Raw genomic sequence first — 21,009 nt, forward strand, 5'->3', positions numbered from 1 at the left:
TTACGCTTCTCTGTTTTCTTGTCACGCAGCTTGCATTGGTGACTTGGAGAGACTGTCTGTTCAGGCCGCTGAACAAGCAGGTGAGCGTGTGCTGTTCTCTTTCAGAATCCCTCCCAGGGGGCGCCTGGCTGGCTCGGTGGGTTAAGCCTCTGCCTTCGGCTCAGGTCATGGTCTCAGGGTCCTGGAATCAAGCCCCGCATCGGGCTCTCTGCTTAGCGGGGAGCCTGCTTCCACCCCTCTCTCTGCCTGCCTCTCTGCCTACTTGTGATCTCTGTCATAAATAAATAAAATCTTTAAAAAAAAAAATCCTTCGCAGATTTGCTCCTTGGCCATCATCTCCCCTTCCTTTAGCGCGTCCTGCGAGTATCTTGCATCTTGCACTGTCTCGTGAGCTCAGGCTGAGAGATGTGTAGGAATCTGCATCCTGTAGTCTAGGACCTACATGTCTCTTTTTCTTTGTTCTTCCCGAAGGTAACGAATGCTGTTTTAAAACTGATCGAAAAGGAGAGAAACGGTGAAACCATCAATACAAGACTGATAAGTGGAGTTGTGCAGTCGTACGGTAAACAGTCTCTCTTCAGTATGGCCAGAGTTTTTGTACCGAATGACAGCCGTAACGGTGTCCTGCCAGATTAATTTTCAGATACTTTATAGTAGATTTAAGATTATTGTTTTCATTTACAGGGCCGTCGGGATTCTCTTTAAGTTAGTGTGACTCTGTTCAATTTTACCCATCCTAAGAATTGTTTGATCTTTGTACCTTAAGGGAATTTTGAGGAATTAGACATTTGAGTTATTTTCTGGGCTCGCATTGAGCTACTGTATATTTGATATAGTTGAGTGTCATTAACGGATGATAACCAGAGTCTCTATCAGGTTAAAAAATTGAGATTGAGAAACTAATAAGCTAAGGCAGTGTTTTAAAAACTTAGGTGGCATCGTATTTCTTTGGAAGTTTAGACATTTTTAGGGAGCAGGCGAAATTGGTGAAGGGGATTAGGAGCTATAAATGTCTCGTTATCAACTAAGTCACGGCAGGGGATAAGGTGCAGCGTGGGGATAAGCAGTAATATTATAATGACTCTTCAAGGGACAGATGGGGACTAGACTTAACTGTGGGGACCGTCTTGTACCCAAATACCAGCTTGCTGTGACGGAGCCCAGAAACCAGGAGGCTGTTTGGCAGTTATGCTTCAGTTAAAAATAAATGTCGTGTTTATTATTTTTAAGCTTTTAGAAATACAAGAGTTTTGTTTTGTTTTGTTTTGTTTTTTTAATGCACTGCATGATAACTGAAGCACACTTGGCCATGGGTCAGAATTACCTGCTTTCATGTCTTGGATTTTGTCTTTTTTCTCTACCACGGGAACAGTGTACTTTAGTACCAGTGAGCAAGAGATTGACCTTCAGCCTTGTCATTGTCTGTTCACCTTATAAACTTAAACTGAATGCTACACACGTGGGTATACTGGGTAAAATATGATAAAAACTGGGGTAATTGAAATATAGTTCCTCTTTGTTTCTAGTGGAATTGGGACTGAATGAAGACGATGCGTTTGCCAAGGGTCCTACGCTGACCGTGTATAAAGAGTCCTTTGAATCTCAGTTTTTGGCTGACACGGAGAGATTCTATACCAGGGAGAGCACTGAATTCTTGCAGCAGAACCCGGTTACTGAGTATATGAAGAAGGTAAGTGAACGGTGGCGCGTGCAGTGACCGAAGTGAGAACAGTCCCTGCCGCTCCGGTGAGCTCTCCTTCCTCACGCAGGCAGCTTCCGCACAGGTCACCTCTCGGGCCTGTTGTCCTGTAGCGTCCGGGCAGGTGCCGGTGTGTCTCCCGGGGCCCCGAGCAGCTTTTATAAATTCATTTGAGCATCATGGCTTCGTGTTCTCTCTGCTGCTCTGAGGATGGAAAGAGCCGCGCGACTTCTGGGCCCTGAGCGGTCCCCCAGCACATCTGCGTGTGTCTAGTGAGAGCCACTCAGTGAGAAAAGATGGGTTCAAGAAACAACTGTTACTAGATTTGCCAATTTTTAAAAAGATTTTATTTATTTATTAATTTGTCAGAGAGACATCACAAGTAGGCAGAGAGGCAGGCAGCGGCAGAGAGAGAAGCAGGCTCCCCCTGAGCAAGGAGCCTGAAGTGGGACTCGATCCCAGGACCCTGAGATCATGACCTGAGCCAAAAGCAGCAGCTTAACCGACTGAGCCACCCAGGTGTCCCAAGATTTCCAGATTTTAGATGTTTGCTTTTTCACGTCTGGAATACTCTCTAACGATCTCCAGTACAGCTTTCAAGTTCCTAGCGGAGGAGGTCCTTCTGAGACAACAGAATCTGAGACGGATCAGAATTTCTGTGCTCAGTGATTGCAGTGAAGTTCTAGTGTACATGGTTTTTGGGTTCTCTTTCTTGGGAGGACAGGTCCCCTGCACTTCTCACTGTGAGGAGGGACCTAGGTGAGGAACCAGCAAACCCATTCCGTCAAGGGTCAGGTGGCAAATAGCTTGGCCTTCGTGCTCGCTCCCTGGTCTCCGCTGCAGCCGTTAGGCTCGGCCGTGAAAAGAGCAGCCGTGACAGCTTCTGCACAGGCGAGTGTCGCTGTGGCCTGGTGAAATTTTACCGCCAGGCAGGTTTTGGCCCGTAGGCTCTCGTTTTCTGACCCCTGAGATGTGTGGGATCTCCAGGAGGCCGAGCTCATGGTGCCTGATCTCTGCTCTGCCCGTGATTCTCTCCACACGGGGAGCGAAGGGCGGGCGTGCACAGCCACGTGGTCTGCATGCTGAGATGGAAAGTTCTCGGGCGGCTCAGTGGGAGCACCAGCCAGCCACCCTGAGCGCACCCCGGAGTCCCACCCCGGTTCTGTGTGGTGTTCTGGCTGCATTTTCCCTTTGGGGAGCGTGCTTGTAAGTGGGCCTTAGAGGGAGTTAGAAGTTGGAAGTCCTTGACAAATTTCTTCGCTCTCAAAGCGGAACAAAAATGCAAGTCCTCAGAAGTCACACTTGCAAATAGGAGTGATCCTTTGTGTAATGTCTGTGGGTTAAATGCCTGAACTTTTGGGGAACGTAAGTGCCTGTTACTTCCTGGCTTAGCTCAGCCGCGTGGTTTTCGAGACCCCGTCTCCGCTTGAGCTCTGCTGCAGGTGGGGGGCTTTGGTCGGGGCCGCACCCGCGTGAGCACGCGAGCCCGTGTCTGTGGGTGCTCAGTTCCCAGCATCTACGTGAGCCCTCCCAAAGCAGGCAGATCGGGTTTTCAGTCAGGCCCAGAACCAAAGGCAGCTTGAGGAGCAAGGACCTCCGGTGGTCTGGATGTTTCCAGCTGGGTGCGACCCGGCCTTCCTATGTCACAGGGGGCTCCTTTGCTGCCAGGTTAACGGTTTGGCCCAAACCCAGTCGGATCTTACCCAACATGACTTATGTCACCTTCTGGAAGTCCTAACCCTTTGGTCCTCCATTTCCTCGTCTGTAAAATGGGAATGATAATTGTGTAATGTGTACATTTGGTGCTGGGAAAAGAGCAAGCGTGTTGTGTTTGATACTGGTACACATGACTCACAGCCTCCAGCAGAAGGCTGAGAAAGTGCAAACCACAGGTTAGAAGGGGACACATTTGATTTAAAGACTTGAAGAGGAATTGTATTTATATTAAAACATTGTCAGGAAGTAAAATACAAAACTTATGAACAGAATGGAGCTAAAGCATGAGACTTTGAGAAGTAGCCTTTAGCTGCCACTTTGGGCTTGATGTGCAAATTCCCTGGGGGTCTGTGTCCCTTTTCTGGGATGTCCAGGGGTATTTTAGTAGAAACATTTGGGGATCTTTGGCTTCTCTGCAGTAGGGATGGCTTTGCCGATCCTGCTGTCTCCTGTGATTGAGGCTAACGTGAGCTACAGAAGGTTAGTTAACTCTTCTAGGTTACTAATGTCTCTCACACACACAAACTTTAAAAGATAAAAACTACAATACTTCACTAATTTGCTCACTTTTTTTTTATCTGTTTTTCATTTTGTTTTCACTGTGAACCGATCCTAATAGAATTAATAGGGGCAGTTCTTAATTGCTTGATTTTCTTGAGTCATTTTGGATTTGATTTGACCCGATCCTGGCGTTCTCAGATAATTATCTGACAATGATGGTCAAGAGCCTGCTTGACTGAGAATCCACAAAGAGTCTGAATGGCTGTCCTTCCTAAAACCTACTGCTGCAGCCCCTCATGCCCTGGCTTCATTGTATATAAAAGAAGCTGTTACTGAGGCCCCACCGTTCTTCAGGGTTTGTGTGATCGCCGAGGTACCGGCGTACTCCTCCCTCCCCTCCCGGCCCCGCAGGAACGGTCCCGCGGAAGAATGCTGCGACCCTATGTCCTCCAGGGGCTGGAAAGCCACTGTACTCCCCAGAGAAGGAGTCCGCAGTGACACTAGAGCCTTATCTTTCATCTGGGAAAGGATGAGAGTCTGTTTTAGGAGAAAGCAAAGTTTATGACAGTATGTTTTTGCTGTCCATGGGGATCGTGTATAACTTCATACAGGAAAAGTGGTGCTTTTGGGTCTGCAGTTCTGTGCTGCATCAGCTCGAATTCGTGAGATAACAGGCTTATGGAAGTTTTAGATCTGAAGCAGTACATGCTTAACTTAGAACTTCTGACTTAAAGCACATAAAGATCTCCTCTATTGTTGGGACACCTGGGTGGCTCAGTGGGTTAAGCATCTGCCTTCAGCTCAGGTCATGATCTCAGGGTCTTGGGATTGGGCCCCACATTGGACTCCTTGCTCAGCGGGGGGTCTGCTTCTCCCTCTGCCTGCTGGTCCCGTTTGTGTTCTTTCTCTCTGTCTCTCTTCTCCCAACAAATAATCTTTTTTAAAAAATCTGTTTACAATAACTTCAGAAAAAAATATATACATTAGTTGTAGACTTTTCAGAAAATATGCAAACGTAACATAAACCTTCAAGCTTAGGACAGTGTTAATAAGTATGTATGTAAAACCTAATTGGTGGGGCACTTGGGTGGCTCAGTGGGTTAAGCAACTGCCTTCCGCTTAGGTCATGATCCTGGAGTCCTGGGATCGAGTACCGCATGGGGCTCCCTTTTCGGCGGGGAGTCTGCTTCTCCTTTGACGCTCTCCCCTCTCATGTTCTCTGTCGCTCTCCCCTTCTCTCTCTCAAATTTTTTAAAAATAAATAAAACCAAATCGGAATAAATCTGTAGGTTTTTTTAAACAACCTGTTCCCCCACACACACACTTATTTATTACATTAACACATTTTATATTTATTTATTTTACTGGTTAATAGTATTCCATTCTGGTTAATAGTATTCCATTCCATTCCAAAATAACTTGAGGTTGTTTTTATATTTCTTCTTTTATAAATTCCTTTCACATTTTTTATTGGGCAGCACTTACTGATTTTTCAGAGATCATTCTATATTAAGGACGTCGGCATTTTGATGTATACTAGAGACAATTCCCAAGTTTATTTTGTTGTTCACATTTCACTATTCGGAATGCGCAATGAGGTTCTAACTTCTGTTGCTTAAGTAATTGTCCCGTCCTTCATAACTCTTGATAGCATAAAGCCTGCCTGCATTTTTCTTGTCTTCTTGGCTCCCAAGTGTTTATTCTTCTAGTCGAATTTTTCTAGGTTTCTCCAAAACTATACCAAATTGAAAATTCGACACAGAGAGACAAGGAACACAGGCAGGGGGAGTGGGAGAGGGAGAAGCAGGCTTCCCACAGAGCAGGGAGCCTGATGTGGGACTTGATCCAAGGACCCTGGGATCATAACCTGAGTCGAAGACAGACACTTAAAGACTCAGCCCCGCAGGTGCCCTCCTCCAGCAACTTTTAAATGACTTGTCAAGTCTATCATTGTTAGCAGTTCGAATGTGTTTATGTCGGCTTTATGTGGCGTTTCACCTTTTGGGGGTGCTATCCCCATTCGACTCTCTGAGAAACATATGGATCCTCCCTTATCCTTTAGAAAGCACAGCAGTTTTATAATACCAAATAGTTTTCCTCTTTTATTCAGATCCCCTGAATAATTTGAGATTATCATTGAAATATTATCGTTGCTTCGATAATTTAGTGGTGCCTTAGTGACACTTTACGAAACACATGTATCTTGTGCTACTTTGTAAAATATACAGACTTCTTATTTTGTTGTTCTGTTAAATGATATCTTTGTTTTCGTCTCTTCCTTGAAGGGAGTTCTAAGAACTCGAGATGCATGAATAATCCAAAAGTTATAGAGGCATGTTCTCAGCGATTGGCAAGAGAAGGCCATAATATTTTTCAAAAATTTTTAAAAGTCTGGTTACTAATAATGATTTCCATGTGGTCATTTCAGGGAATATATTCATGTGACTCTTCAAGTAGCTTTCGGTCAGAAGCAGGGGTTCTGAACATGGTGTCTTTTTTTTTTTTTTAGGATTTTATTTATTTATTTGACAGATCACAAGTAGGCAGAGGTGGGGCGGGGGGCAAGCAGGCTTCCCGCTGAGCAGAGATTCCCCTTGACCTCTGGGGCTCGATCCCTGACCCTGGGATCATGACCTGAGCCGAAGGCAGAGGCTTAACCCACTGAGCCACCCAGGTGCCCCTGAACACGGTATCTTTGCATAAGGGAGGATCCATATGTTTCTCAGAGAGTCGAATGGGGATAGCACCCCCAAAAGGTGAAACGCCACATAAAGCCGACATAAACACATTCGAACTGCTAACAATGATAGACTTGACAAGTCATTTAAAAGTTGCTGGAGGAGGGCACCTGCGGGGCTGAGTCTTTAAGTGTCTGTCTTCGACTCAGGTTATGATCCCAGGGTCCTTGGATCGAGTCCCACATCAGGCTCCCTGCTCTGTGGGAAGCCTGCTTCTCCCTCTCCCACTCCCCCTGCCTGTGTTCCTTGTCTCTCTGTGTCGAATAAATAAAATCTTAAAAAAACAACAACAGCAAAGAAACTGGAAGTAGAAATAGATTGCAGAGAAAATTGTGATGGCTTAAATATGGCTGGCATTCACCCAGAATCAAAGGACCCCTCCCCTTTTCTCTTCATTTACTAGAGCAGGGTTGTGTGTCGAACTTGCCTCATGTAACGGTTCTTTAAAAAGGAATCCAGACCGGGCGCCTGGGTGGCTCAGTGGGTTAAGCCGCTGCCTTCGGCTTGGGTCATGATCTCAGGGTCCTGGGATCGAGTCCCGCATCAGGCTCTCTGCTCAGCAGGGAGCCTGCTTCCTCCTCTCTCTCTCTCTCTCTGCTTGCCTCTCTGCCTACTTGTGATCTCTCTCTGTCAAATAAATAAATAAAATCTTAAAAAAAAAAAAGGAATCCAGACCATTCACGTGAATGACTCCCTGCAGGCAGAGGCCCGTTTGCTCGAGGAACAGCGGAGAGTGCAGGTCTACTTGCACGAGAGCACGCAGGACGAACTCGCCAGGAAGTGTGAGCAGGTGCTCATCGAAAAACACTTGGAAATTTTCCACACAGAATTCCAGAATTTACTGGATGCTGACAAAAATGAAGGTGAGCCTCTCAAACTTAAAGACGTATATGCATGTCTCTTGTGATCTGCAGTGTTGAAGCTGTTTGAAATTCTAGACTCAGAGCTCACAACATGACCAGCATCATTTCTTAGAAGATGAATGTGTGTGTGCTTTGTCACCTATGGGTTTCAGACCTCTGTGGAGGGTTTTGGATATAACTTTGAGAGAAGAACATCTTTTCAGTTCAATTTGGAATATAACGTGTTCCATACACTTTAGTGTTAAATGATACTGCCTCTAATTTTGTTCTTGCAGATTTTTATTTGGAAAAATCCTTCAAGATGTGAAGTCTTGTAAAGGACTTTTGTAGAAGTTTGTCTTTTTCCCTCTAGGTTTTACTGGGATACATTAGGAGCTCAACAAAAGATTGATGTTGGAATTCAAAAGTTTTCTCTTTGGCCTTCATAAATTAACCATATGCCATACATATATTAAATGAAGAATTTGGGGTCCCTTTTGTGACTCATTTGTTTGTAGAGTTGAGGTGGATATTCATAAATACTCCTTAATTTTTTTAAAATAAGTATTTGAGTGCCTATTATATATCGAGCATAAATAGTATCTCAACCTTGAGAATTTTCGGAAACATCAGACAGACTTCCTGATACATTTTTTTCTCTGTTTTTTTGCTGGTTTCTCATAGTAAAGGGAAAAGTAGACTTCTACAATAATAAACTTCGTTGTTACTTTCAGCTTAATATATATACACTAAATATAAAATACTTGGTTATAATTCAGACATTTTTTATTTGATCTAAAAGCACCGTTGTTTTATTTCGAGGTATCTGTCATCACAGTATAAATACATACGTAGGGGAGGGCTGTGCGAAGTTCGTTTCCGTGCATAAAGGTGGCGTCTTCTTCTTTCAGATTTGGGTCGCATGTATAATCTTGTATCTAGAATCCAGGATGGCCTAGGAGAATTGAAAAAACTTCTAGAGACACACATTCATAATCAGGGTCTTGCAGCAATTGAAAAGTGTGGAGAAGCTGCTTTAAATGTAAGTACTATTTAATTGGAAATCAGTCCGGCCTAACGTTTCCACACAGGAACTGCCAATGTCATGTGTCCATTTACGAATCCAAGTGGTAAGAATTCACTAGAACTCTAGTAGGGAACCTTGTCTTGGCTTTTTAAAGTAGAAGGTTCAGAGACCATTTTAGCAAATTCCTCCATAAACTTTTCTCTGGCACCTTTTAGGCTTTAAGGATGTCATTTCTTGATATTTTTTCCCCTTCATTTCTTCTCACCATTACGTGTCTTACACCAGGAGAGAGAAGAACGAACAGGCTGCAGCCTCCCAGACGCAGGGCTCTGGCACCCACAGGCCGCAGGCTGCACCTGTTGGGGACTCTGATCCGAGGACTGTCCTTCTGTTGAAGGTCAATGGGCTGTTCCTGGGAACAGCGCCTCTGGGAAGGCGCTGAAGTGTGTAGTGCTCCTCCTGACCCCCACGTCCCCAGGGGTACAGGGAGTATTCCTGCTAGTGTAGGAAAACCTAAGGAGTACCTCGTGTTCCTAAAAGATGGGTCAATTATCTTCAGATCTGTCCCTGTTGCACACTTTAATTTTGATAGTATTTGGGAGAACTAAAAAGGCTTCTAGAAGATGGTTGGCTCTTATGTCTGAGTCAGAAACTTTGTAGCTCTGATTTTTATTGTGTTTAATGTTAATGTATTTTTGACAGTACTGAATTTTTTTTTCCATACCATCTTTCTTTCTTTTTCTTTTTTTTTGACAACACTGTCTTTTTAATACATCTTGTAAAATCTTCATTTCCTTGTTAAAACTTGGGAAGATTTTTTTCTGTGGGTTGCTGCTTCCCTTTTGACACAGCTATGAATCACTAATGGTGTGAATGTAAACTGCTTCCTTCAGGTCAATAAGATAATTAATTTTGCACTTCCAAGATGGAAGGGACCTGGCTTTTTGGGCATTGAGAGGGAGATTCTAGGTTTTGGTGTGAGCTGAAGTGTGAAGCTGGAGTGTGAAGTCCGGCGCCGGGACTCGCTGGGTTGGGACCGGGTTGAGTGTGGCCCCTGACAGTCTGTCTGGGTTCAAAGTCCCGCTCCTGCTGTGGGACCTTGCCGCTAACTTGCTTTTCTGGCTCTGTCAGTTGGGTTTTTTGTTTGTTTGTTTGTTTGTTTGTTTGTTTTTTTGAATAGAAAATGACAGTGACCACCTCATAGGACTTTTGTGAGCAAGTGATACATGTAACGTGCTTATTAAATCTGGTGTGTACGTGATGGAAGTTTTCCTTTTAAAAAGCCATTTAAAAATTATCCTTACATTTTGATGGCTTTTCTTCTTTCCACACTGACTGTTCCTTTTCGAGGAGCCTGACACACGCGCGCGCACACGTATCATTCAGGGAGGGCCGACTTTTCAGTAATGTGAGGTGTTTTCACAGGAGTTAATTCGAAACTCAGCCACATGAGCAGCAGAGCCAAGTAAATGACTTCTTTTCCTTGAAATGATCTAAGTGGTGAGTCCATTATTTCATCAGACATGGCTTGGAGTAGCAACTGCAGGAAGCAGAGCTCGATTTTCTGTGTGGCCGGCTGTGTATGATCTCCATGCTAGGAGGTGGCCTCGGGGTCCATGGTCTAGACGAATGCACGTAGATTGTTTTCATAGGAATGATGGGGTATTAACTTCTAATGTCCATCTCTTCCAAAGCAAAGTAAGGTCCTAGATGGAGAAATAAATCACACTGTAATTCTCAAGTACTACTGTTTTCTCTTTCTTTTGGGTGCAGTCACCTGACTTGGTGAATCTTAAATCTGACCTTTACTTTTTCATGGCCAGTTAAAGCACAAGTTTAGTTTCTAAGTAAAATTATTTCTAAGTAAAATTATAGGTGGAACCTTCATCTGTCAGCAGTATGCAGCACAAATAGACCATCAGCCGTTATATTGTACTGAAAATTGAACTTTTCAGTAATCCTTTTTTTACTTAAAGGTAAGCCAGTGATTCCCATGGGTTTAAACACTGAAACAGGATTTTCCCCCAGGAAGAGTAATCTGTATAGCTTAATAAACTTATATGGCATCTGCCTTGACTTTCAAAAGTTAGACATTTCTTTTTTAATACATTATTGATCATAAATAATATAATTAATTATAATTATTCCTTCTATAAAAGCCATTTTTATATTGAACTCATGAAACTGATTAGCCAAGTTGTTGTAAAGAAAAATGTTTTTAGGGGGAAGTAGATACTTATTTCTATTTTCTGCAAGAGTTTTTCCTGAATTTCCATCTTACTTAAAGTCTCATTGACTCCTAATTTGCAGTGTTCCAAGTGATGCGTGAGTTCTTAAACCACTGTCCTGGCCTGGGTTATACCCGCTGCCTTTACTCACCAGTGACAGGGGCCTATGAATCTTGAAGGAGCTCGGGAAGAGCATGTGCACCCAGTGCTTGTTAGCCCAAAGCACAGTAGGTGCTTAAATCCTTACTGTCGGAAAGAATAAATACAGCTGCTTAAAATATGCTTATTTTAGTAGGTATTTTTATCACAAACATGGCAAATGGAAAAGATCTATTGTAAACCAAGCCATGATGGTTTTCCAAAGCTCACTCATGCTGGAGGAAAAGCAGCAGAGGAAAGAGATTGTTTTCCTTAATAATTAAAAGGAAAAAAATTATTATATATAATTTAAGTGGGGCTTAATTACTCTGAGAAAACAATTTTTTTAAAGTTTGAACATTTTTGCCCAGTTGAGTTGGATCATAGTATATGAAAATCATTTGCGGTGAGCGTATTAAATGTCCTAGAAAGCACTGTTCAAGTGATTCTTTAAGGACCAAAAAGTTTTCTCATCTAGTCCTATGATCCTTTTTATATCAAGCAAAACAGGTGAAGTGTCCAAAGATAGAGAAATGATTTTACTTAGAAGCTGGACTTCTCTTTAACTGACCTTGAAAAGGTATTGTTTAGAAAGCTAGATCTGCTACCGATTGGTTTGGCCTAGACTGAAATTATTACAGGTTTCAAACTTATAATGTGATTCAAAATAATATTTTATGTGTTGGTACCCTTAAAACCTACCTGAGCATTTTCCTAAGGCTTTTTTTTTCATAGTTAAAAATAAACTTTTAAAATGAAAGGCTGTTCCTGAATAACCGGCCCGAGGCGGATGTCCTCTGACCTAAGCGAGAACCGCAGTCCTCGTTCAGCGGCGCTGGAAAGGAGCCCTTAGCACTCAGGCTGTTCCCAAACGCGCCGGCGCTCGGACCTGCCCGGACCTGCCCGGACCTGCCCGGGAGCGCCTGGGGCTCCTTGGAGGACAGAGACCGGCAGGCCGCAGAGCCAAGCAGACCCGGGTGGGGCCATCTTACCCCCCACCGGGCAGGGTCCTGGGGCATCTGGAAGATTCTCTCCAGCCTTTATAGGTCCTTGAGACTGAGGACACGCGTGCTCCACTGATGTGCCGAGTCCTGGGTAACCGCGCGGGAGCAGCTGCCGTGGCCCTGGGTGCCAGTAGGACTTTGGGAACCTTGTACACCGAAGATACTCAAGGATGGGATTCGTAACTGGTTTAGAGCCGAACAAAGAACTAGAGAAATCATTTTAAATAGGCCAGTTTGTTGTATAGGAAGCTTCCGAGGCACGGCTTCTGGCCTGGAAGGGGTAGGGCACACGGATGTGGCCCGAGTGAGTCGGGGGAGGGTGGGGGGGGGCGAGCCCCCTTCGCTGCCCCGCCGAGTCCGTCCAGGCCCCGTGACTTCGCTCTCCAGGTGCTCTTCCCGCTGTCCTTTCCCTTCCCGTCGTCCCTCTCGGGGCCCGGCACTGCCCTCGCTCAGAAATAGCACCGAACGCTCTGACCGCCTGCCTCCACGTTCTTCATCCTTGTTTTAAGCAAAGTGAAATACAGCTTCTTCTCTGTGATAGTATATCAAGCCTACAACATTCTGTTAAATCAGAATTCTCTTCTGATGGATCCCCACTCTCGGGAGCTTCGTCTTCCCCCCCGGATCACTTCCCTTCTCGCGCTCAGGCTCTTCTCTCGGCCTGCAGCACGGGCCTGCCTGCTTTCTGCTCGCTCTGCCCCGCTTTGAAGGCCAGCTCAGATCCTCCCTTCTAAAAAAGAACTCTTCGCTCTCTCTTCGAGCCCTGAGTGACTGCCGCGTCCCCCACCCCCCGTCCTGTACCTCTGTGGCATTTATAAAAGTCTCTCCTGGGCCCTTCTGTATTCGAGGGTCACCTCTGTGTCCCCGTCACTGCCGTCGACTATAATCCCTGGGGAGTACGGCTGAGCTCGCTGTAGTCCATGCTCCTCATGGTTTTAGTGCTGGTGTCTTGTGCTCCGAGTGTCCCTGGATAATGATACCATCATAATGACCGTGGAGAGGAGGAGTCCTCGGCCGCGTGGCCAGTCTCCCCTTTATGGTTCCATCCCATTTCTCTGTCTCTGCATTGTATCCATCACCTGCTCACCTTTCCGTGACTCTGCCTTGTTGTACCTTCCTACTTGTCTCTGCTGCGTCCCTTTTTTGTTCCTGTGTGTAAAACACCAATTTATCTTTCAAAAACCCAGCTCAAATGCCATTTCTTCCACGAGCCTTTCCTTGTCACCCCTTTGAAATAGTAGCATGTTGGACTGTGTGACATTCACACTACTTTATATTTTAGATATCTGTGAAAATGTCTTTTACAGGAATGGCTTTATCCGTCTTCATATCTTCAGAATTTAGCACAGTCCTTTGTGCAGAATAGAGAGTCACCCCACTTACGTTTTAATTGTAGTCCTCATTGTTGCCAGCAGGATCAAGGCTGCTAACACAATGCATAAAAGACAACGGGATATGAGAGAGAGAGAAGCAGAATCGGGATAGGAAACCGAGCTCCGAGCTGAGATAGACCGTGCTCATGTTCCATGCCGTGGAGTCTGCTAGCCTGGTTAGACCCGGGCCTCCAGTTCTTTGCTGTCTGTGCGGGGAGCTTACCGGTAAAGGCAGTCGGGACTGTGAAGTACAGTCCGCTCCTGGACCCCCCGTGACCATAAAGGATAAGCTCTAACTCAGGAGAATTACTTTATTAGCATGCAGAGCTGAGAATGCTGTCCGCAGCAGCCCATCCCAGAGAAAACACCAGTAACGTGGACAGTTGTCAACCTTACACTTACAAGTAAACGTGATACCAAGTCCTTGGATGGCTTTATAATTTCCCTTGATGGTAGCTTCTAGCAGAATACCAAAATAAAGCTCAGGAAGAGAGTCAATACAGACGTGTGCGTACTTAACTGACGAGTGTTTGAGGATACAGTGGGTTACATGTTGAATTTTTCCTTAGCACGGGTGTGCTGTAGTACTTCCTTACAAAGAGGGCTTCACATAAATCAGATTAGAAGAGAATATTTCATTACTGTCTGTCTTTAGGGCAGAAATGGCGACAGATAAGCGCAGGGTCCTCTTTGAAACCATAGCTTGATTGAGTAATATCAGTCTGATTAGGGCTGAAGTGTCACCCAGCAAGAGTGGCCTTGTAGGTTCTTGGATGTCCAGCGGGGCCATTGGTCTAACAGTGGGGGCGTAGAGCTGCAGAGATGGACTGGGGAGCAAAGTTGTGAAGGTTTATTTGCAGCTTAGAGAGACGTCTTCTACTTGAAATGGAAGGAGGCATTTTCAGGAACAGCCCAGGGCTCTGGCTCTGGGAATGACGGTGCCTATAAAAGGGAGCGCTTGAAATGAAGAATGATCTAGGCAGAGATGAAATCAGGAAGCTCTGGCAGCATGTTTTTCAGTGTAAGACTAAGGGGTGATGAATCTAGGACCTTATCAGAATTAGGAAAAAGCCCTGTTTTGGGATTGAGAAGTTGAGTTAGAAATAGTTATAGGAACCCAGTTGTTTGGATGAACTTGCACCAGAGTGAACAGAGGAACACGGTGCAAGGTTTGGGTTTCCTTCAGTCAGCCTGGATTCCCCTTCTCTTCTGGAGTAAAATGTTCTGGTCACGTGGTCCCGACTCGACCATTCGGTGGGTGCTAGTAATAGAAGAAAATGATACACACAGTGATAAAACTGGACAAGGAACCTTACATCAGGCATCCAGCCTGCTTTGTGTGGTCAGAAGGGAGGGAATACACATCCCCCCTAAGGCAGGAGGAGAGCAAGGTGAGAGCGTTCTGGGCTTTCCCAGCCGTGGCTGTCCCTCAGCACTGAGCCACTGAGCGATGGATTGTGGGGGCTGATTTTACCATTCTTTCTTATTTTGATGAGGTTTGAAATTCTTGTGTAATAAAACGTTTTATAAAAAAGCAAGAGGGCATTCTGACGGTGATGTGGATGTTGGTGGAGCGAGACCAAGGAGGTGCTTTAGGACAGAAGGAGGCACTCTCGTAAAGTACGGCAGACTGACGGATTTAATTACACAAAGAACTGATAAATGCTGATAATGGAAAATGGTTCAGAAAGCCTGTAGCTGAATTTGCAAATCGGTTTTGTCTTGCGGTGGGCTGAAAAGAATTCCCGTTTTCTTCGGAAGAGAAATGACACAGGTGTTCGTTTGGGTTTAGTGATAAGCAGACTGGGGGAAGGCTCACTGTGTCCTTTACACCCAGGGTGGACCCTTCTCTCCCCGCTGGGACACGGCCGTGCTCTTTCCACAGGCCGCCCAGTTACGGGAGCCTCTCGCCACCCAGATCTGACTTAGTATCCCACATCCCAACTACATTTTGGTTTCATCTTTGCTGTGTATTTTTAAGTCCTGACGTGGCCCGTGCGTGGCTTCAGACGAGTTCAAGGCCACCCGTGAACTCTCACCGCCTTCCCCGCCGCGTGCCTCCTGGACGCAGCCGCTTCTGTTGCTGAGCTAATGCAGGAACTACTTTCTGCGGCATCATCCCTTCTCGTAGAGGAGTCCCAGGTTTTCCGGGCAAGTCCAGCTTAGTTCCGCTCTCAGAATTGAATATTTTCGTCTGTCTTCGCTCTGTGTCTGACTCTAGTCGGCTTGGGGCCTCGGTCCTGACCGGGGCTCACGGAGGGGCCGCAGACGGGGCCTGTAGCCTCCGGTCTGAGCGAAGGCACGTGCGGGCGCGAGCCAGAGCCGGGGCTGGTGATGGAAGCGCGACCAGGGCTTTGTAGAAGTTTATCAGACCCAGAGGTAATGGTTCAAGAGTCGTTATTCATGGTCTGAGAGACTCAGAGCCACGATTACAGGATTAACACGTGCGGTGGAAGCTGAAGGAGCAGGCGGGCCGAGGTCGTGGTGATGGAGTACGGGGCGCTGGTCTCACCAGTAGGTTCTTTCGTTGCGGCATTTTCGACTTTAAACCACACTCAGAGAAGCTGGTGATTCCTGCTTGTCAGAAGAGGTGAGATGATGGACTAGAAAACACCAGGAAGAGAATGCGAGACTGTCACGTCCCTGGGTGGCGCGGGAGGCCGCTCTGTGCTGTTGTCGCCAGCGTTTGGGGGTCTGGTTTGGGTTGGGTGTCATTTAATACGAGAAGTAATCGTACTTCGTGAGTGAGCGGCTGGCGGAGCCGGGCTGGGCCGGGGCCTCGCCTCAGGCGGTTGTCAGCGCGGGTCCTCTGGGCCCCCCAGACCCTCCCCTGCTGTCTGTCGGTGGTGGTTTGTGATTGTTCCTCTCCCGGAACTTTTGCTTCTCTGCGTTGCGTGTGGCGAGCATGTCGCTCCGAGGACCGGGTGCTGATGCTCCCGGGAAGAATCACGGTGCCCCCAGGTAACTGCACGGTGGGTTTTTATGACTCGAGCCTTCACTTCTCCTTCTCCAAGAATAATGCTCTCGGGTTGCCGACGGTGTCTGGCATGGCCCCGCGTGTCCTGTGGGGCTGCGTGGCGGCGACAGACTCGGCTGGATGAGAGGCGTGGGTCCCGAGCGTGCTGAGGCCGCTCTGGGTGACGGCACGTTTCCAAGGACAGTCCCATCCGCCCCCGCATACATTCGTGAGGTGGGAAGGTGGCCCTTCGAGCCTGTCACCGCCGCCCCTGCCCCTCTTTGGGCAGCGTTCCAATATTAGGGTCACAGGCCATCCTGAGAGACCCGGTGCTGCACGCCAGCTCCCATGAGCTCGGCTCAGACCTCTTCGCCGGCCGCGTGTGCTGAACTGATTGAGGGCAGAGAGGGTGAGGTGAGAGGGACGTCCTGTGAGGCTTCTACGTACATTTTTTCTTTTTTCAAAATCGGTCCTTAAAATGAGGGGTTTTTTTTAGTGGAAACGTGTGGCATTAAAGGTAATAATTTGACTCATGACCATCAGTGTTTCTGATGTAGCCGTCTGAGCAGTGGTCGGTGAATGTCCCACGCTGGGCTTACAAGCAGGGTGGACACGGCCCCGCAGGCTTCTCGGAGCCAGTGCCCGGCCGGGCCCGGGGACAGCCGGTGCCGTCAGCGTCGCAGCGTGGAACTGGCCCTCCCCGTCCTCCCAGGTCAGGGAGCTTCCCTGAGAAGATCTTTGAGACCAGTAGAAGAGCCAAAGCTAACGAGGCAGGGGGTCCCAGACAGAGCAGAGCCCCTCGGTGGGTGTAAACGACCCGTTCTGAGAACCCGGCAGTCGGGTGTGACTCGAGAGGAAGGGAAGGCACAGACCGGAACCGACCGGGTCGGCGCCGGCTGCCCGGGCCAGGAGACCCGGAAAGCCGCCTTAACCATGGTGCCTGAGTCCTGAGGCGAGAGAAGACTGGGTGATGGTGACAGACATGAAATGGACACAATCAGATTTTGTTTTTTTAAGATTTTATTTATTTATTTGACAGAGATCACAAGCAGGCAGAGAGGCAGGCAGAGAGGGGAGGGAAGCAAGGCCCCCTGCCAAGCAGAGAGCCCGATGCGGGGCTCGATCCCAGGACCCTGGGATCATGACCTGAGCCGAAGGCAGCGGCTTCAACCCCCCGAACCACCCAGGCGCCTCCAGATTTTTATCTTTTAAACAATACGTACCATGTAGAAAATAGATTTAAAGTGAAAAGAGCGTGGTCTGTGTTGGTGGCCAGATGGAAGACCGCATGGGTTGGTTGGGTTGGGGGTGGGGAGGAGGAGGAATTGGGTTCTTAGACTTTGTGAGGGACAAGTGTGTGTGCTCAGTCCTTGTTGACCCTGGGTGACGGCTTCATGGAGTAATTTTACCCTTCTTGGTAAAATTGCAGAGCTTTGAAATTTTCTACAGTACAACCCTGGACGTAGGGAGATGGAAAGAGAGGGCTGTGGCAGACCAGCGGGTTCGGGGAGGAGCCCCGCACGGCTCCGACGGACAGTCTGGGAATCCCCTGCGACGGCCCAGGACAAGCCGCGTGAGCTGGGGGCGGGGGGGGGGGGGGGAGTCTGGTCTGGGCTGGAAATAAATGTGACCGTCACTGGCATTCTACAGACAAGTGAAATCGTGTTGGGGTGGGTGGCATCCCTCAGGGACAAGCCCTGACAGGCGTCGTGTTTCTTAGCAGAAAGCCCTTGTGTACTACTGAATAAGCAGATGGTGAGGAATCAAAGCAGTGACTACTCGGTTCATTTCCTTAAGCACCAAAAATTGACACGTTTCATGAAAAGCCTGCGTTTGTTCTAGCTGATCTCACCTCTCGTTATCTCTGTTGCTTTTTTAACCCTGCAGTCTGGTGCCCTCTGAAACACCTGCTTCTCTCTTCTCCCCACGCGCTCCTACCTTCGTCTGCCCTTGCCAAGTTCCTAAGCAGTTTCTCAGGACCTCAGATTCTCACTTCAGGTTTCTGAGGCTTGATACTCCATACGTTTCCCTTCATGGGGTCCTTTCAGACCCTCTGTTCTCAGCAGCCAGACTGCCGGCTAGGTCTCCTGCTGTAGTAGAAAGACTCTTGGAATCAGAATCCAAAGATTGCAGTGTCCTTGGGGAAGAGGCTTCTGCTTGGTCTTTCTGCGGGGAATTCCTTCCTGGCATTTCTTGGGACATTTGTGTTTTTCCACATCCCAAGTCTGAGAAAAGTTGTTCAGGAAATCATGAAAACAGAGAAAAGCATAATTCTACAAGCATGACAGTCCACATTCCTGGTTCAACCGAACCCACCGACGGCAGGGGCGGGGATGCTCACACACACAGTTGTCTCTGGAACCGAGAGGAGCGCACGTTCCAGAAACGCAGTACTGTCGGGTTCGTCTTCCTCATTGGTGACGCCAGGTTGCAAACGTGGGTGCGTCCTCTCTGCTGCTGAGGGCCTCCTTCTTACAAATAAAATACATGTTAGTGTGTTTATGCACATAAGACACTTCATGTAAATCCTTTGAGTGGTGTTCCCAAAAATACCATGTGTCGGAGCAAAGTAAGTCCTTAAACTGGCAATCCTGACACGTGATCCTTTGTAATGCTGTTGACCTTAACCTTGAATGTTACCTTATTCAGACACTACCCAGTGATGTTTGCTGGCATTTCCTGTGCTTGGATGCTCGCTGCAGGCTAGAGTTCTTTGTAAATACTTTTAGGAGAAGAAATGCAAAGACAAGAAAATGTGAATATCGAGAAATAATTTGACATGAAATCAGAAAGCAATCTAAAACCTGAATTAGCAACAATAGCACTATCAATTTCAGTGGCAGACCCAAAATTAAGTCAGGCAGACAATATTTTCATTGTTAAAAAAAGAAACGAATTTATATGAAATAAGATGTGTGCCAGTTAGAAGATGCTTTTGGGTGCTTTTGTGAATTAAGACTGTCAGTGCAGGGGGGCACCTGGGTGGCTCAGTCGGTTAAGTGTCTGCCTTCGACTCAGGTCATCATCTCGGGGTCCTGGGATCGAGGCCTGCATTGGGCTTCCTGCTCAGCAGGGAATCTGCTTCTCCCCCCGCCCCACCACTTGCTCTCACTCTCACTCTCAAATAAATAAATTTTTTTTTAAAAGAATGCGAAAACATTTTTAAAAACCATTGCAAAATGGAGAAATTTTTCTACATCTGGAATAGTTGTCATGAAACAAGAATCTCTGATGGGGCGGTGAATGCTGTGTGTGTTTTAACATTTTAAGATAGATGATTTTTAGATATTCAATATATGTGGTATTAGCTTCCACTATCTTAGCTGATTTCTATTTGGCAATCATTTTGCATTCCCTCTTAACATTTTCTCTTATTAAATGTCTGTATCCAGTAGAGACCACTTTACATACTGTTGAAATTAAAATCTTCTGCAGTGTGCTCATAATAATAATAAACTTTGCATTTTTATTTTATTTTTTAACAGAAAACCTCTGAAACTCTTGGTATTAACCTGTCACAGGAAAACCATTCGTTCTCAGTGCTTACTCATTATTTAAAAACAGTATTACAAGATGCAGAATAATTAGAACTTGGGGAATTCTGGTTTCTTATTCCCGAACCCCAAAGACTCGTATCTGTCAGGAATTTGCAGCCACGGCAGCCACGTGAGCCCCCCCGCACTCAGGCATCCTGCTCATAAAGGGCCCAGCCACTGGCATCCCCGTGGCGGGTGACGTCTGGCCACATCACCACCGCTGTGGACGTCCTGTCCTCTAGGCCTTTCCGCTTCTGAGAGCTGCGGAGGAGATGCTGGCTCAGGAGTGAGGCGGCCTGGGGTCAAGCCTGACTGCCGTCTCCTGACACCCTTGGCCAGATGCTTAACTGACTTAGTTTCTCCACCTGTCAAGGGAGGATCCAGACAGCAGCGACCTCATAGTGTGCTTGCGACAGTCTTTGTGTGGGGCTTGGCACGGGACACGCAGTGAGTCCCCAGCGTCAGCCGACTCCAGTCTTGTGTGTCCTTAATCAGAGTCTCTCCTGTGGCTGATCTTTCATTGCCTTCCCCTTTCCTTAGTGCTCTGCCTGTCTCCCAGGCCCTGGCCGGTCTCATCCAGTCTTGCAGCACAGTCAGGTGTGTGAGTCGGACCCTACGCCTTACCTGACCCACTCAGGGCCCTGCCCGCACTTCCTCAGACCTTAATCTTACACTTTTCCTTTTTTTTTTTTTTTTTCCTTTTTTAAGATTTTATTTATTTGAGAGAGAGAGAGAGAGCACACAATCTAGAGGGGAGGGGCAGAGAAAGAGGAAGAAGCGATTCCCCGCTGAACAGAGAGCCTAACATAGGGCTTGATCCCAGGACCCTGAGACTGACCTGAGCCGAAGGCAAACACTTCACTGACTGAACCACCCACCTAAGCGCAAGATACCCAGCTGATTACGGATCTTACTCACTGATTAGTTTTCCCAGAAAAGTCCAGAATTTGAATTCTTTTTTTTTTTCCCATTTAGATTTATTTATTTATTTGACAGATCACAAGTAGGCAGAGAGGCAGGCAGAGAGAGGGGGTAGTAAGCAGGCTCCTCTCTGAGCAGAGAGCCCGATGCAGGGCTCAATCCCAGGACCCGAGATCATGACCCAAGCCGAAGGCAAAGACCTTAACTCACTGAGCCACCCAGGCGCCCCCAGAATTTGAATTCTTAACAACAGCAAAAATGAGCTAAGCAAGCTCTCACTTGGAAAAATTGTGTTTCCTATGATCTTTTGAATGTTCACATAATTTGAAG

The 21,009-nt window shown here is 46.9% G+C and overlaps 1 protein-coding gene across 5 annotated transcripts in view; it reads left to right on the forward strand.

The window, feature by feature from the left end:
• CUL1 (cullin 1) overlaps positions 1–21,009 on the forward strand; it is a 106,415-nt gene that overhangs the window by 71,182 nt on the left and 14,224 nt on the right. For all 5 annotated transcript variants that reach the window (XM_059172153.1, XM_059172151.1, XM_059172152.1 and 2 more), the window contains exons 5-9: positions 30–80; positions 472–562; positions 1,527–1,690; positions 7,355–7,517; positions 8,408–8,538. In XM_059172153.1, the coding sequence (XP_059028136.1) occupies positions 30–80; positions 472–562; positions 1,527–1,690; positions 7,355–7,517; positions 8,408–8,538 (600 nt within the window). The remainder of the gene's footprint in view (positions 1–29; positions 81–471; positions 563–1,526; positions 1,691–7,354; positions 7,518–8,407; positions 8,539–21,009) is intronic.

This window comes from Mustela lutreola, chromosome 4 (genome assembly GCF_030435805.1).
Source record: "Mustela lutreola isolate mMusLut2 chromosome 4, mMusLut2.pri, whole genome shotgun sequence".
NCBI lineage: Eukaryota > Metazoa > Chordata > Mammalia > Carnivora > Mustelidae > Mustela > Mustela lutreola.